The sequence below is a fragment of the Tinamus guttatus genome, unplaced genomic scaffold, assembly GCF_059628265.1.
Source record: "Tinamus guttatus ecotype Peru unplaced genomic scaffold, ASM5962826v1 Tinamus_guttatus_pri_ptg000288l, whole genome shotgun sequence".
NCBI lineage: Eukaryota > Metazoa > Chordata > Aves > Tinamiformes > Tinamidae > Tinamus > Tinamus guttatus.
In genome coordinates, this window is record NW_028288822.1 from 4,304,911 (window position 1) to 4,320,914 (window position 16,004).

Here is a 16,004-nt window from a genome sequence, read left to right on the forward strand (position 1 = left end):
TGCTGCCCCAGGGAGGCTGAAAAGGAGTTAATGAAGAAAAATATTTTAGGGAATAATAATGGAAGTGGATAATAATAAAACTTCTTTTAATAATAACAAGTGCTAAAATAGTGCATTGGGAACATCATTGTGATTGAGGTGATTTCCCACACTAATACACATACAACTTTCTTGCCATGGGTGCACTGTAAATCTCTTAGTTCTGACTTGTTGCATGATGCCCAACATCCTAGGGGGAACGAGCTAACTCCCACATCCAGACAAACCGATTCTGACCAGTAGTATCTCCCACTGATGGAAATCTGGTTCCCAGGTTCCCTTGGAGTCACTGAGCAGAAAACCTGCCTTTGCTTTTTTCAAATATAGATGTTAATTTTCACTCAACCAGTTTAATAGGAGTTTCATCACTTCCTGCAGGTGAGCAACTGCGCGAAATCTTTGGAAAGGTCTTTCCAGCAGGATTTATTCTCTAAAATGTTTCACAGCTGTGACGGCTCACTGCAATATGCAGAGGTTTTGTCATGCTCTTACATCTAGCAGCTTCCCTGTCAATCTGTTTGGGAGTCAGAACACTTCTCTGATTTTTGGTCTCTTCCCTTTCTCCCTCTCACCTTCTACTGACTGTCTTTAAATGTATAATTTATATCATATGCTGATTTTTATTCCATCAGCCATTTGTATTAAAACAAGAATGAATACTTGCAGGGGCACAATCTTGATTCAAAAGTCAAATGCAACAAACTTAATTTCTTAGTAAGAACTTCTTCAGTAAGGAAAACTTCAAAAAAAAAAAAGAAAGAAATTGTAAATTATCTCAGCACATGTAATTAACGTTAATGTTGGCTTTCCTGAAATAGATTGATCTTTCTGTAATTGTCAGACCCAAACATGTGGAAAGGAAGAGCTGAACATTGACATTTAGTTCTTTTTCTTACGTACAGAACATATGTGTTCCTTCACTTGCATCTTAGTGCCAGACACCATCCCACAATTTTGAGATACAAACTGTTACTCTCTTTATAATACAGTATATCTTTCAACAAAATAAGAAGGTCAAAACTAAAACTGAGAAAGGCAGACAAAGACAAGGAAATTACAGCAATGTACAGTAATGTGGAAGGAAACAGTATTTTCACCTGTTGACATTGCTTACTAATAGAACATCAGCAACAGGCTCTTAAATGTTCAAAATTCAAAATACCAATGATTTATTATCTCCTTACTTACACTGTCCTATCTACAGAAATGTTATGGAAAAAGAAATGCTATCTCAAAGTACTGTACGCATCTTTGGTCCTGAGGGCTGTAATGAATACAGTGGAAGTCCCTGCACGGTAACAAAATCACTTCCTCCGGGGTGTGATATGAGGAAGAGGGTTGTGTGAGCCCACGCTCTGTTTTTAGAACTGGTTGCTAAGATGAGCTAATCTTAACAAACACTAACGTCTATGAAAGATGTCATGCTATATGCATACACTGTTTCAAAATAAAAAGTATTTTTGCAAAATTGTCCTCCGCTTTCTTCTCTGTGTTTGCTGAGGTTTTGGCAGTCTGAGCCTTACATTTAATCTAGGGTCAGTTATTTTCTGTTAGGATAAAAATACAGCCAAATTCTGCCAGTCCGGAGTGAGAAAGAGCTATACATATGTATATACCATGCCAGAATCCATTCTGTGACTTTGGGTTTGATCACTGATATTGGAGTGCTTTATTTACAACATGATTTTTTCTGTGGCTTTGCACCTTATCATGGAATCACTGAAATGGGGCTGTGAGGAAACTCTAGAGTTCAACTAATCCATTCTCATATCCAAAGCCAAGGTTTGCTTTACTGATATCATCCCTGACATGTTTGTCAAACCTATAAACATGTAGTGCTGGAAATGCCTCAGCCTTCTCAGGGAGACCACACCAGAGTTTCTGTGTTCTTACATTTAGTTTTCTTTTCCTAGAGCCCAGTCTAAATATTTATGCTTGCAATTAACCATTTGTAAATTGCACTTGCTACAATTTACAATCATTACTTCATATGGACAGCAAGAGAAATACATTTCATATAGCTCACCACAACATGCAGAATCCTCTGTGCAGCACTCCTTTATGCCCTGGAAAACTCCTGTCACATCTCTTCTCACTCTGTTGCTCTGTAGACTAAGACTTGATCTTTCTCTTTCCTGGAATCACATTTAATTGATTCAAATCCTTCTTGAGTGGCAGTTCCCAAAACTAGGCATTCAGCTGCAGATGAAGCCTTCCTAATGCTGTGTGAAATACAAACATTATTTCGTTCATCAATCTCTGTGCCCTGTTCTTTTCTTTTCTTACAGCTGATGATTTTGTTAACTGAGTTCACCTCTGATCCTCTGAAATTTTCACTTTAAATTACTGATACTATTTTTTAAATAAATAAACAGTAGAATAAATATTAAGTGTAATAAATAAATAAATGAAAGCCCCCTTGTTTCATCTTTCCCACTGTAACTAAACTGAAAAATAAGTTATTCTGAAACCAGCACAATGGAACAGACTTTTTTTCCTTCCTGCACAGGACTACAGGGATATTTGAGCTAGCAATTTCTGCAGCCTGCTCTTTTAATGTTAACTATATGTAGGTTTATCACTATGCCACTGAAGCACTGTATGCTAAAATATGATTTTGCTCATGTGGTAATCAGATAAACCTTTTTCCTAATCTTCTTGTGTGAAAGAAACTCCATTATCCCTTCTTTTCTTTGCCTTAATTTCCATACCAAAAGGTAGGATATGGCCTTTTTATTTGGGGAAAAATAAAGCAAAATGTTTTCTTTTGCTACCTCCTTTCTTTGCTAGCCATTCCAGAATGTAAAGAGTGACTTGCACATATGCTCTAAGTAAAGCACATGCAGCAGCAAAACTCTGCTTTTGCTCTGTAATTCCTGGGCAGCAGAGCACTGTAACACTCGTTAGGACACCCCTAGCTGGTTACTGTCAGCTCTCCCAGCTCACAGGATCCTTTCCTCTGTTAAGAGCTCTGTTGAAGTCACTGGGGTGATTGACCAAGAATAGAGTACAGGACTGTTAAATATGAATAAAGGTATCACGAGGTGCCCCTAACTCTCCTTCATCACAGTAGTATGTTGTATTTCAGTTGCAACTATAATGATGGATCCCTGGGCATGCCTCACTATAAAGACTTGAGCCCTAGGCATATGTGATTTCAAGGAGATGCTACCTTATCTACTATAGTCATCCACATAAGTTGTCATCAGTTACATTTATTTTAATAAATAGATTAACACATTACTTATTTTGACAAATTTAGTGAATTGTGGCAATTAATTAACAACCCCTCCTTTAAGTTGGCCAGAAAATCTTAACTAAAAAAGCTCCCTGAGCACCCAAATTGAATGTCAGCTGGAGATCAAGCATTACTGGCTGCTCACCATGTTCAGAAGCTGTATTAAAATACAACAATCATTTTAACTGAAATATCTGTATACATGCCTCAAAAACTGGAACGTGAAGGGGTGCAGATTGTGTTGCAAACAGATGGATGTTTGTATTACATATAGACTTGTATTTATTGCCTTCTCGTTTTAAAAATGCTATTCCAAAATTAGCCTTTAATGAGGCAGGAGCAAATCTCAAGTAACTACAGGAACTTAAACTGAGTTCTTTGTTGAACTCAACACTGAGCAGAATATGATCCATTCCCCTCAAGGGCAGTTTAAACCTGATTATATGACATCTGCTGGCTTTGTTATTATAATTCAAAGTGTTAAAGAAGTGTGAATTTGTTACGCTTTGAATAACAAAGAAGCATATTTCTATACATCTCAGTGTTCCCCGACTCTCATACTTGACTCCATCAGCACTGAGATGAGAAAACATTCCATGTATTATTCTTCTGCTTTCTCCCTCCCTTCCTCACATAAGACATTAAAAATACACTACCAGTTTTGACCCTACTGGCAAAAAAGTGTCATGATTACAGAACAATCCTATACATTTTCATGTTTAAAATAATGTATTTAGGCCCATTTATGTGAATATACTACTATTACTTTTTTCAGAGTTTTTTTTAATTAAGTTGCAATAAAAATTAATAGATAAACCTACCCTACAGAATATTACTATACATAGTAGCATTGAATACTGAAAATGTGTCTAAAGTATGGGCTCCATAAAATCCATCCTCATCCAGTACCTCATATAATCAGCACTCTTCCATTTTACATTTGTTTTCAGCACAATTCAATGTTTTCCTGGATAACTCCATAAGTGATTGTGATGGAGTATATTGCATAAGCATATTACTTGTGCGGAACATTTAAAAACAAATTCCTGAATCTGCTGTTTAAATTCTTCTCCAGTGTTTCATTTACTTACATGTTTTCCAGAGTTGTTTTGCTGCTTTTTACTTTTCTTGGGTCTGGAAAATTCACTTCAGAAGGAAAACATATGTATACAAAAAAAAAAAAAAAAGGAATAAACATGGACTATTCGTGATCCAGATTGCAACTCTACTTTGTACAGCTCCAAACAGAGCTCCAAACTATCAAACATATCAATACTTTAATGAAACTTAGGGAATCAGTCTAATAGGATTTAGTTACACACTATGAGAATATGTTAGGGAACATAAAAAATAACATTCTTTAGAAATCTAATCTACAAAAGGTAGTGTGCACAGTAATATAGTGTTTACTTTATTCACATAAGTAAATGATGGGCTGAGCTGATGTGTCTGTGTATCTTTTGTTTCACTGAATATAAAAATCATGAATGGTCATAATCCAATAGGTTTAATTTTCATTTTGTTAATTCTTAGTTGATTAATCATTATCTCAGCCAAGAAGACTAGAATACAAAAATATTAAATTGGAATGAGTAATTCCATGTTGCTGTTAGATTATCAAAAGTAGAAATGGGGAAAGTTATCATGATCAGGCAAGATCATGAGAGGAGAGATAAGAAAGGGATATCAGTCACAAATCAAGAAGGATTAAAGGATAGTTAAGCCAACAATGAAGATAATAAGAAAGCACTTTGTTTTGCCAGCAGTTCAACAGTGGATCTTCCCTTCCTTGTCCTTTTCCTTCACTGCCCTCTTTCCCTGTTCTTTGCTGGCTTTGCAAAGCCAAACATTTCCCACACTCTGTGGTAATGCAGGCAACCTTGGGGCAGATGTCTATGGCAGCACAAGGCTGCTGCTGTTCTAAGGACAAGGGGCACGGTTCACTAGTGCAAGTTCAGGTCTGATCCCATGTTGTGCTGTTTCTCCTCCCACTTGCTATGATATCCTCACCTTATTTACTTTAAGGCTTATGTAGTTATGTTTGAGAATTTCAAATAAAAAATCAAAAGGAGGCACAAATATCGAACACATCTTTATGCATACACTGGCCAAGCAACCAGCTTGACCATATACTGAGCTTGACCATATACTGAGCAAACAGCTGGAGCTAGTTGCTCCAGCTCTGTATAAATTGGTGAAATCAAACTAGAAGTATCAGAGATTAGTATTTTATAAAATGGGAAAGCATATGGGCAAGTTGATGCTTGTATTCATAATGCACAAAACCTATTCACTACCATGAGAACACACGCTGATTTCAATAAGATGCATAAAGAATAAGGCAAACAGGACATGGGTCATAAACACTCAACATCACACTCATAATTAAGGAACGGTTTCAAAATATTAACTCTCAACATAGAGAAGACACATGCTATGATTGCAGACAGAAATAACTGGAGTAAGACTACCTGGATTACTTGTAAGGTAAGAACTTCTTTAAACAACTACATTTATAAACCATTGTTTACCCCAGGAAACCTTCTGCACCAGGAATGTCAGAGGAAACTGTAGAAGGTCATGCACCTCAGCCCGGCGAACCAGTTGTCCTCACTGACAGTGGATGTTTTGCATGATTAAGGCTTCACCCTGTTCTGTGGCAGGCTAACCTAATGCTGATTTGTACGGGCCTCTTTCTACGTGAAAAAGAGCCCAAAACCTATGTCTTAGGACAGTGAAGACACCAAGAGTTTTTTTTCTTTTTTGTTTTGTTTTGTTTTTTTCAGCTCATCTGTATGGGATTTAAACCAAGATGTTAAACTTTTTAAAAAATGTTAAATATTTGAACAAAGGTGTATCTTGCCCGTTGATCTTTTTCTTTTGGAGTAGGCTGTTTCTCCAGCACAAGCACAGGGTAAATCACTTACAGAGCTTCCTCTAACAGACAGATTCACTGATCTAAGTACCAAAAACTCACATACACACCAGGTAGTCATGGTAGGAAATGAATTAACATCCCATTTCTTAGCAAATATTTGTTAAGACTATTTGTTTAAAACGTGTCATTTCCTACTCTGATTCTTCACAACATCCGCCTTCCACATATTCTCGCCTTTTTAAATATGCTTATTTATAGAGTGCCCACACAAACTCACCCTTCACCCAGATAGCAGCCTGCCGCACGTGCGATGCCATGTGGAGCTCATCCTCACGGCGCGAGGAAACAAAGCGGGAGCAGACACGCTCTGCCACGGCCGCACGGCCGCGCTGGCACCCGCGTCTCGCGCCGCCGCACGCGCGAGGCCTGCGGAGCGGCCTTCCCAGGACGGGAACGCTGAGGTGTGTTTGGAGATCGCTCCTGAGAGCAGTGCAAAACGCAGCCTCAAACCCCGCCGCGCTGCGCGGCCGGGCTGCGCGCCCTGCCAGCCCCACGGCACAGACACACGGGCTCCCCTTGTCGGACACTCCGCACAGGGCACTCGCACGCAGTCTGCATTACCTAAGGAGACGGCACAGCAGGGAGATATGCATATATTGCAGAGTATACATTTTTATAAAATTAGGGTCCTTACTGAATGCATTTTCACACTATTTTCCAAATGTGACTTTATATTTGAGAAGGCTGTAAAACAAGTGGTACAAATATTTGGTACTGATATTCAAGGTTGTTTGGGGTATTTTGTTTGTTTCTTTTCTTTTCAAATGTCACTATGCATTCTCTCTCTGTATAACTTCTAATAAGTGTACTTTTTTCTGTTTTAAAAACATTTGTCAAATGGAATTACCTCCATGTTTCATTCAGTTATTCAAATACTCTTTTTTTTTTCTGGGTTTTTAAAACAATACCTAGTTACTTCAGCTAGGTTAAAATTATCTCTGAAGAAATAGCATTTTTTTCACTCAGCATATTAAACAAGAAGTATTCACTAGTTCTGCATGATCCAATTTACCTTTCCATTTTAAATTGGATTATTTCATGCATGCCTGTATAAGCCAGTTATAGGCACACATATACTACTAAATGGTTCCAGGAAGTCAAGTTTCATATTGCCTTGTAAAAGGAATTTAGCTTGTTGTACAAGAAAATACTTAACACTTTTAAAAAGGTTCTTCTATGATCTCATTCCTGTGCACAGTGTTATGTGGTAATGGAAACCTCATCAATTACAGACTGTTCAGTTACATCCTGTATAATGCAGGATCACCCTATAGAGCTTATATATAATTACATACAAAAAGCCTATTCTGTTCCATATAAGCATGAACCCAAATTAATTTTGACTCAGACTTGGCAGGATTTCAAATTTCTGCTGCCTGTGTTTTTTGAAAAGAATGAATTTAATGAATAAAATTATTTTACAAGAGCACTGACTTATATCTGAAAAATGTTGACTCATTACGGCACTTGTGTCCTCTTTTCAACATGGAAAACTCCTTTGTGTGAAGTCTTGCTTCCTCGTCATTTAATCCTGATTTAAACCCTGTCTCATGCTATTTGATGTCACTCACTGCCCACTAAGTCACATGCACAAGTTCTTCCTTTGATTGCAGTGGTTGATCTGTTGGCCCCAGCATACTTGATTACACGAAAAACTAATACCAAGAAACTATTAGGAAGATATTCAGCATATTGTTTCAGCCCAATGCACAGTATCAGCGTGTTTGGTTACATTCCCCTTGCTTTATACCTGCCTTTATTTCCTGGGGGAATTTCTCACATATTGGTATTGAGCTTTCCTCCGCATTGCCTCAGGTCAATGCTTGCCCTTTCACATCTAGATTGCTCTAAGCAGGTCAGGAGGGAACACCAGAGGGATTTAGTTTAGGCTGCAACAGACTCAGGGCTTCACTTGTCAATAGTATTTTAGCTCAGTTCCACAGAAAGCTGGAAATGCTCAGCTTTTCCACACTCTCTGCTGAGTGCAATTTGTATGAGCAGCTCTTAACCAAAGGTATGAGGTTTTACTGACCACAGGAAGAGGCTAAGGAGCCAGCTCTGCTATTGATTTAAACAAGAGCAGCATTAGGCCAATTCCCCAGCTGAATTTTAGATGCTTGGTATTAAACGTTTTCCAAATGCAGGAGGACTCCTGCATTTTTTTCATGCATAACCCCCACACTGGATACCTTCATCTGTTTACAATAACCATTCGTTGGAAATTAGTCCTTTGCCAACATGCACCCTTATCTAATCCATGCAAAATCAGAATCAGTGATAAGAATGAACTAAAGGTGGACTGAAAGGAGGGTGCCTTTAGGGAAGCTGATAGGTAAAAGAAGCTGAAGTATAAGTTTACTTTTATCACTAGTATATGTGAAAAAAAATGACATTGCTGAATTATGGGAGTATTTTCTAATATTTTCATAATTTCTCAAGGTAACCTGAGGAACCTATAAAAAAAAGCTTTTTTTTTGATTATACAGTTCATACATATAAATTATTATTCCTTGCTTTATCAATAATTTTGTATTCAGGATACTGAATATTAGGAGAGGAAAAAACAGCCAGCCCTGTGAAATGCACAAATCAAAATCCATTCTAGCAACTGACTTCCTACAGTTCTTGTTCTTTTTAAGCAAACCAAATGCAATAAGAACGTCTCATATTTGTCATGTTTTTAAGAGGATCTTGGTTAGGTTATGTGAGAGTAATAAACCCTTATATCTTATTTTTATAAAGGCGACAGTACAGTCCATCCTTAAAACATAATGAAGCTTCATTGTAGATATACTTGTAATTATTTTTGCTACTTTAAGTATGAAGTCCAAAAGGATCAAGGTTCTCAAAGTGCTCTTTCTGCCCAAGTAACTTGTTTTGTCTTTGCCCTCCCCAATAACCTGTGAATTTGCTCACTAGTCATGGCAGAAGTCACGGGGATACCGAGCTTCTCGCAAGTGTATTGAGAGCAGGGAGCAGGGCAGATGGCAGTGACCACACAGGGCAGCTGCAGGTGCTCCAGCCTGGGCAGAGGCTGCACAAGAGCTCACGACATTCGAGCACAGAGGAACTGTGTTGGGGAGACACCTCACAAACGGTCCAGCCAAAAAAAACAAACAAACAAACAAAAAAAAACACCTGCAATCAAGGCACACAGCACGAACCCCGAGGAAGCCACGCTGCATCACTTCCAGTGGTTTTGGAAAACGGTCTCTCCTACTACTTACAGTGAAATTGTTACTGGTATGTATTGTAAACAGAAGCCACAGTAAGCTCTTAATTCATAAATTCTAAGAAAATTAGTATTTCCCTTGGCATTAGCAGACATCACATCATCAGACTGAGGGCTAACTTACAATTATTAAAACAAATTGTGGCCCATTCTCCTTATGTGATTACAGAGAAAATAGCAATCATGATTAAATCTTCAACATTTAATTTTTATCTGTACATCATCATTTGATTAAACTTAAACTCTTGGGGGGGGAGAGAGGATCACTGTGAAAACTACTTTATTGAATGCCTCATTTATAATTTCAAGTTGCTTCCCAACCTTTTTCCCTGTGCAGCATCCCTCTCTTCCCCCACTTAATGCTGTTCTGCAACCTCAAACACAAACTCTGCCACCCTACATAGTCAAAGAAAGTTCCCTGGAAGATCTGGCAGGCCCACCCACCTGGAGGAGACAAATTAACACACACCTAGGGGAGCAAATTAAATCAGAATACATGAATAAGTACTAGATTCAAAGGTTTGCCTGAAGGGTTTTGCAAGATTCATCACAATCATCTATCATCCTCCTCCCAGTCAGATGAGCAGAACCCCAGGCTCTTCCTGGGTTGAGTGGAAAAAAGAGCTTAGGTTGGGGAAAAATGAAATATTGCTATTATTACAATTCCAGAAAACGTTTACTAGGCAATGACGGTAGCCTTAACCAGCTAGACTAAGCATGGTTTTAACCAAGGGATAAAAGCAACCAACTTGTCATGACAGTGACAGATTTGCAAGCAATTTATAAACGGCCATACTAAGTTGCTTTCAGGCTAACGTCTTTTGTACCTATTTATTTTTTTCAAAACCAAATTAAACTCTTGCTAGTCCCAACAGAGACTGAACTAATGCATACACATTATGCAGATGTGTAGAAAGGCCAGAGCGAGAGGCGTGCGTGCCCTCGCACACGCAAGGAGGCGAGACGGAGACGCGTGAGGGCACGGCTAGAGCGTGGCTGCACAGAGCCTGTGCAGTTTCCCTTCCCTTCCCTTGGGATTGAAGCACCAAGGATGGAGGTGTGATAACAAAGCCGTAACAGATCAGCATAGCTAAAATGATCACAGGTTATACTGAACACTGTAGCACCTGACTGCAACCGAGTTTCTTTGCAAACAGGAGCCTAAATCCGTAAAGTTGCATTTTGTCCTTTTGAAGGGAGGCTCCCCAAGGAAGGCTGCTGTTTGCTGGACGTGCATGGGATCAGGCAGGGAGAGGAGGAAGCCCGCACTCCCCCTCTCTCCTGCCCCTGGTCACAATGCAAGTTTGTGGAAATACTGATGTGCTCACTCAGAAGCCAGAGTGATGCTTCTCAGACAGAGACACTTAGAGAGGAAAAAGACCCTCAGGAGAAGTGAATCTAAGGGCTTTCATTCCAGACAAATTGCCAAATAAGGGAGTGAGCACTCTTATCAGGCAGCATCAGACTCTACAGAATACAAGCAGCACGGATTAAGAACAGGGGTAATTAAAATACAACCCGAAGTAACAACTGAACAACGTGAGACAAAAAGGCAGCGCTGGGTGACGGCCACCGGGGCAGCGGCAGCTCCGCGGCGCCCGGGGACGCGCCGGTCCCCGCTCGGGGCCGGGCACGGCTGGGCCCCGGGGACGCTTCCCGGCGGAGCGGCTGTTCCCGGCCCTTTGTTCCCCGCCGGGGCAGAGCCGAAATCAGAGCGGGGGCGGCCGGGGGCGCGGCGGGACGGGCGGCCCCGCCTCCCCGCGGCCGGCGGGCGATGGGACCCGGCGGGCGGCCGACACCGGCGCGATGCCCCTCGCCGCCCTCCTGCTCGCGCTGGCCGTGGGCGCCCTCCCGGGCGGCCCCGCCGCCTCCGAGCCCCCCGAGCCGCGGCGCGGGGCGGCGGGGCGGGCGCCGCGGGGCCGCCGCAGCCCCTGCCCGCCCTGGCGCGCCCCGCGCAGCGGCAGCGGCGCCGGCAGCGAGCGCGGCCGCGCGGGCTGCGAGGCAGGTGAGGCGCGGGCGCGGGCGCGGGGCGGCTCTTCCTCACCCTCCTCTTCCCGGGCGCGGGCGGCGGCCGCGTGTCCCCCGCTCACGGCGGGGAAGTTTTGCTGCTAAGGGACCGAACGGCGATTTCGGCATCGAGCCCTGGAGCTGCCCATCAGCTTTAAATTTCATCAGGCTTGGCACCAATCCATGGGGTTAAATGTACTTATGTGCAGTCTGCCTTTGGATGACTTCACTAGATGGATACGTTTCCTTCTGCATCCCCCCGGTATTACCTCCTACTTAAATAAGAATTATATACTCCTATCTATATCCATACTGAAACTGCTCAAATGGAATAGTTGTAAGGAAGATAAGGACTGTCAGCTTTCATGCCCTTCTTCCTGCATCTTTTGCAAAAGCACAAGGTCAGCAAGGAAGTCTAGTCTATTACTAACGCTAATACTAGTAATTTTCTACTTGCGGAGGTCTTTCTTTCCTTTCTGGATTAATTTCCCTTCAGATCTCCGATGGGAACAGTTATCTTAGTCAGCCAACAATAACCACAGGCGGTATGTCAGAGAGAGAACAGAAAAAGGACAATAATTTGAACAATGTGATAATTATATGGACTGGTATAAAATAGAACAAGGAGCATATGGAAGCACCAGAGTCTCTATTATTCCTTTACGCATCAAGAAAAATGCAGCTACCAGAGCCCCATTCAAAGTCATGTGTTGTATCCCTTCAGGAAGACAGAATGATGTCTCGCACTACAGATGTTTCCTTGGAAAGAACAGCAGGCAGCTGATGCCACAGAGGATGACTATACAGACAAAAAAAAAAAAAAAAAGGGAAGATTTCATACCCTTTAGCTTAAAAAAAGGTCTCACCCTCCTAAAAAGGGTCTCACAGTTGGCTCTCTTATTTGGTTTACCACTTTTATAGCTCTTTTCAAAATTCCTCAATCTTGTTCCTGAAGTAGTTTGTAAAGATCTTGAACCAGCTCAGCAGAACAGGGCATTTTGCTGCTGAGAGCAGAACCGAGCTCTGCTCTCACTGAAATCAGCTCCAAAATTCCCTTAAGCTCAGTAAGAACCTAACTAAAGTGGAAAATGCCAAAAATACTGCATGATTTGAGTTTAGTTACTTCTTCAGTCTTTTTAGAGTGTTTGTTTTGGTTTTTCTCCAGAAGAAGGTAGGCAAGGACAACTCCGGCACAGGTGGCCGTATGACCATAGCTACTGAACCACAGCTAGAGCTCAAAGGTCCTCTGCTTCCATGGGGCTTGGTGCTAAACTCCCAGTGACCTCAATAGTCCATAAACCTGTCCAGGAGCCTTTGTGAAGGGAGCACCCCAGGAAGAGCGTGTGTGAGGGTGCCTGGGGTGCAACATGGAGATAATCAGCCCATTTACCCAGCAATAAAGTATGTTCCTCTCATAAGAAGCAAAGAAATACGAGTAAGGCAATGTTATAATGACACTTGTACCTAGAGAAGGACAGACTTTTCAGAGGTCATCTCCCTGCATCTGCTGCTTTGTATTCTTGCTAAGGAAGCGCATACTCAGTCACTAGGCACCTGTGATATTTAGATACAGTAGCATATGCAAAGTTTATTTGTAAACCTTCTGGCTTTCTAGGTTTAATAGTAAGACTTACCTGCAAAATTAATTGGTTTAACTTTGTGCATGTGCATATTTTAACTGCTTTATATTTTGATATTAATGCTGACTTAAAAAATATGCCTGTGCAATTATACTATCCAATACCTGTTTAAATGCTCTTTTCTAGTTTAAAATAATATATCTGAATGTTGCATTTCCTTCTAAAATGAGAGACATCTGGGTAATATTACTTATTTGTGCCCTGGAAGCAAGTAAACTAAATGCATCTCTCTATCACATAAAAGGTATCATGATTACCCAAGGAAATTATGAATGCATACCCTCTACACAGAGCCAATATAAGTCCACCAGAATTCAGTATTTTGGCATTGTTAGTAACAACTTATAATGGTATCTTGTAGAACTGTTATGTACTCATGCCTCAAAAGACAGACTCACCTCAAGGCTTAAAAAGCAACGAGCGCTCCATGATGTTTACCTGGATTGGAGTTACTGTATTTTTCATAATATGTCGTTTACAATACTTCATTACATAAGTAATTTAAAGCTTTGAGTGAGTTAGCTATTTTTCTTTATGTTACGAATGGGGAAACCAATCAAGGGAGAGTGTCTTGCCAGAGGTCACACCACCAATCAGCAGCATAAGAAGTAATAAAACACAGATCTCCAGGATGCCAGGACTGTAGAGTCTTTCCATTTAAATCTCACAGGGTAATTCCATTAACAGCAACCAAATAACAACTCATTAAACTTCTGAGAGGAGAATCAAGCCTCTGATTCATGATCTAAACACTCGGTTATTCTCCATCCCTGTAATACTACAGTCCAGACATTTAGTGGAAGGTATTTGGGGTTGGTTTTTACTAACATAGGGCTAGAGAAAAAAAAATACAAAAACAACAACAAAAAAAGACATCTATTTTTTGCCCCTTAGACTAAGAGATTAGTTACACATAATGAGACTCCCTGATTTTCTACAGCTCTTTAGAGACTATTACATTTCTATCACTTCATTTTTTCAGAGTCTTAACCCATTGGTCATTGACATGATTAACTTCAATGCTGCTGAGGAACCAATTCAGCACGTTGCAAGCAGGTCATGCAATATTTATGAAACTTCCACTTTAAGGATATTTGGATGCGCCCTAATGTTACCTACTAACACTCCCATGATAGTTCTTAAAAAGTGCTTCTAATGGATGCACCCTTTTCCCAAGGTTAAACTACCTGGAGAAAATAGATGTAATTTTAGGCTGAGAGCACTGCTCAGGGAAGTGACGGACAACAGCACTGATCACAGAGAGTGTCAGCATACTTTAGCTGAAGCCAGCAGAATTCATTTCTCTGATTCCAGGCCTGATCCCGCAAGAGAGGGAAAGCTTCCATCAGTTTGGAGTGGTATTAGATTGGGCCTGTAGTGCAGGTAGATTTTTACAAGTGCCTCCTGCAAACCAATGAATTAATTTCGTTCTCTAACTGGAGCAAGCTCTTGTACATGTATTCTCAATTTGAACTTGTACTGACATACTGCAAGTTACGTGGTTAGTTGAGATATAAAGCCTGGACCTACCTAACATTTGACTCCAAAACTTCAGAGATGAAATATCAGCACGAGACTTTTCTATGGCATTCCTCTATCACTTGATTTTTTTTTCCAGAAGTCTTAACAAAATTAAATCATCCCATGTTGTAAGACCTTGCAAATGAAAGCAGAAAGAAAGACATTAGCTGTTTGTTCAGATTTCCAAATGTCAACTACAATCTTAGGAAAGAAAGAAAAAAAAAACTAATTTCAGAATACTCAGCATTAGGGTGAAAGGCAGAGGTAACTTTTATTTCTCCCATCCCATTTTTTTTTTTGAAATTTACATTTACAGCCAAGTTGCAGACCTTTGAATGCAGGTGTTTACAAAGAAATTACTCGCACACCCTTAGCCAACACCAGGAAAAAGCAATACAGTATTTATACATACAGCAAAAGTGTGAGCGAGCCCCGTTCTATTTGCAATTCAACCACACAACGTGACAATGCTTGTTCCTAGTGAAAAATGGAAAATAAAACAGGGTTTGAAGTTACCTAGCATCTCTAGATGTGGGAAAAGCATAGTGAAAGTGGGATGCTCTCATTGTTTTCAGTGCAAATCCTTTGAAGTTCTTCTGTTTTCTTGGAGTTAATTAAAAGTTGGCTCAGAGGTTTTCCTCTCCTTTTTTTTTTTCCCTCTGCATCTCATCTTGAGCCTATATGGCAGGTGTTGCAGAGCAAGTCTCAGCAGCACCATTGGATACCCTTTCTTCCTTTCATTTCAAGTATAACTTAATCTCTTCTAAACAGTAATAGCAGATAGGAAAGACTGTGACTCGTGCAAATCCCAGAGCAACTAAAATTACCAAACTCTTTGTAAACAACTTGAACTGACCGTCAGTAACCTTGGTGCAAAGTAAGTATTAATTTCTTTGGAGTATCTATATATATGAATGAGCTTCTGTCAAGAGAATAGATCTGCATTCTTCATTATAAGGCTGAAAATATATATACATATATATATATTCAGGACTGTCTTAAGACCAATGGGTCCTAACAGATGTATAGCGGGCCTGCTTTGTGGTCCTGTGCCCTTGTCTCATCCAGTACGGCCAATTCACCCGCCTACAGGGGATCCTGCCCCTTTCTGACTTGTGCCAAGAAAGGCATTGAAAGAGTGGGAAAGGGGGGGGCTTGGCCAGCCTCCCTGCATTCACATCCTCCCCTTGCTGAGTTTGCTGTCCACAAATCCACATACCTGTTTATAAGATAAAGTCCTAATGTGAACACTTGCTCTAGGATTTCTGAAATCTTTCACTTTTACTTAAGCAAAATTCAAAGCAAGTTTTACTAGAATTGATGATAACAGCACTTGGTACCAAAAGGATTTTGTCAACATAAACCTGGGAGATAATTTTTTTTTCTTTC

The 16,004-nt window shown here is 40.5% G+C and overlaps 1 protein-coding gene across 1 annotated transcript in view; it reads left to right on the top strand.

Annotated features, from left to right (window-relative positions):
• The window catches only part of PRSS12 (serine protease 12), a 41,024-nt gene that overhangs the window by 411 nt on the left and 24,609 nt on the right, over positions 1-16,004 (top strand). Inside the window, exons 2-3 of the mRNA XM_088527698.1 lie at positions 6,414-6,616; positions 11,029-11,452. Coding sequence (XP_088383824.1) covers positions 6,414-6,616; positions 11,029-11,452 — 627 coding nt within the window. The remainder of the gene's footprint in view (positions 1-6,413; positions 6,617-11,028; positions 11,453-16,004) is intronic.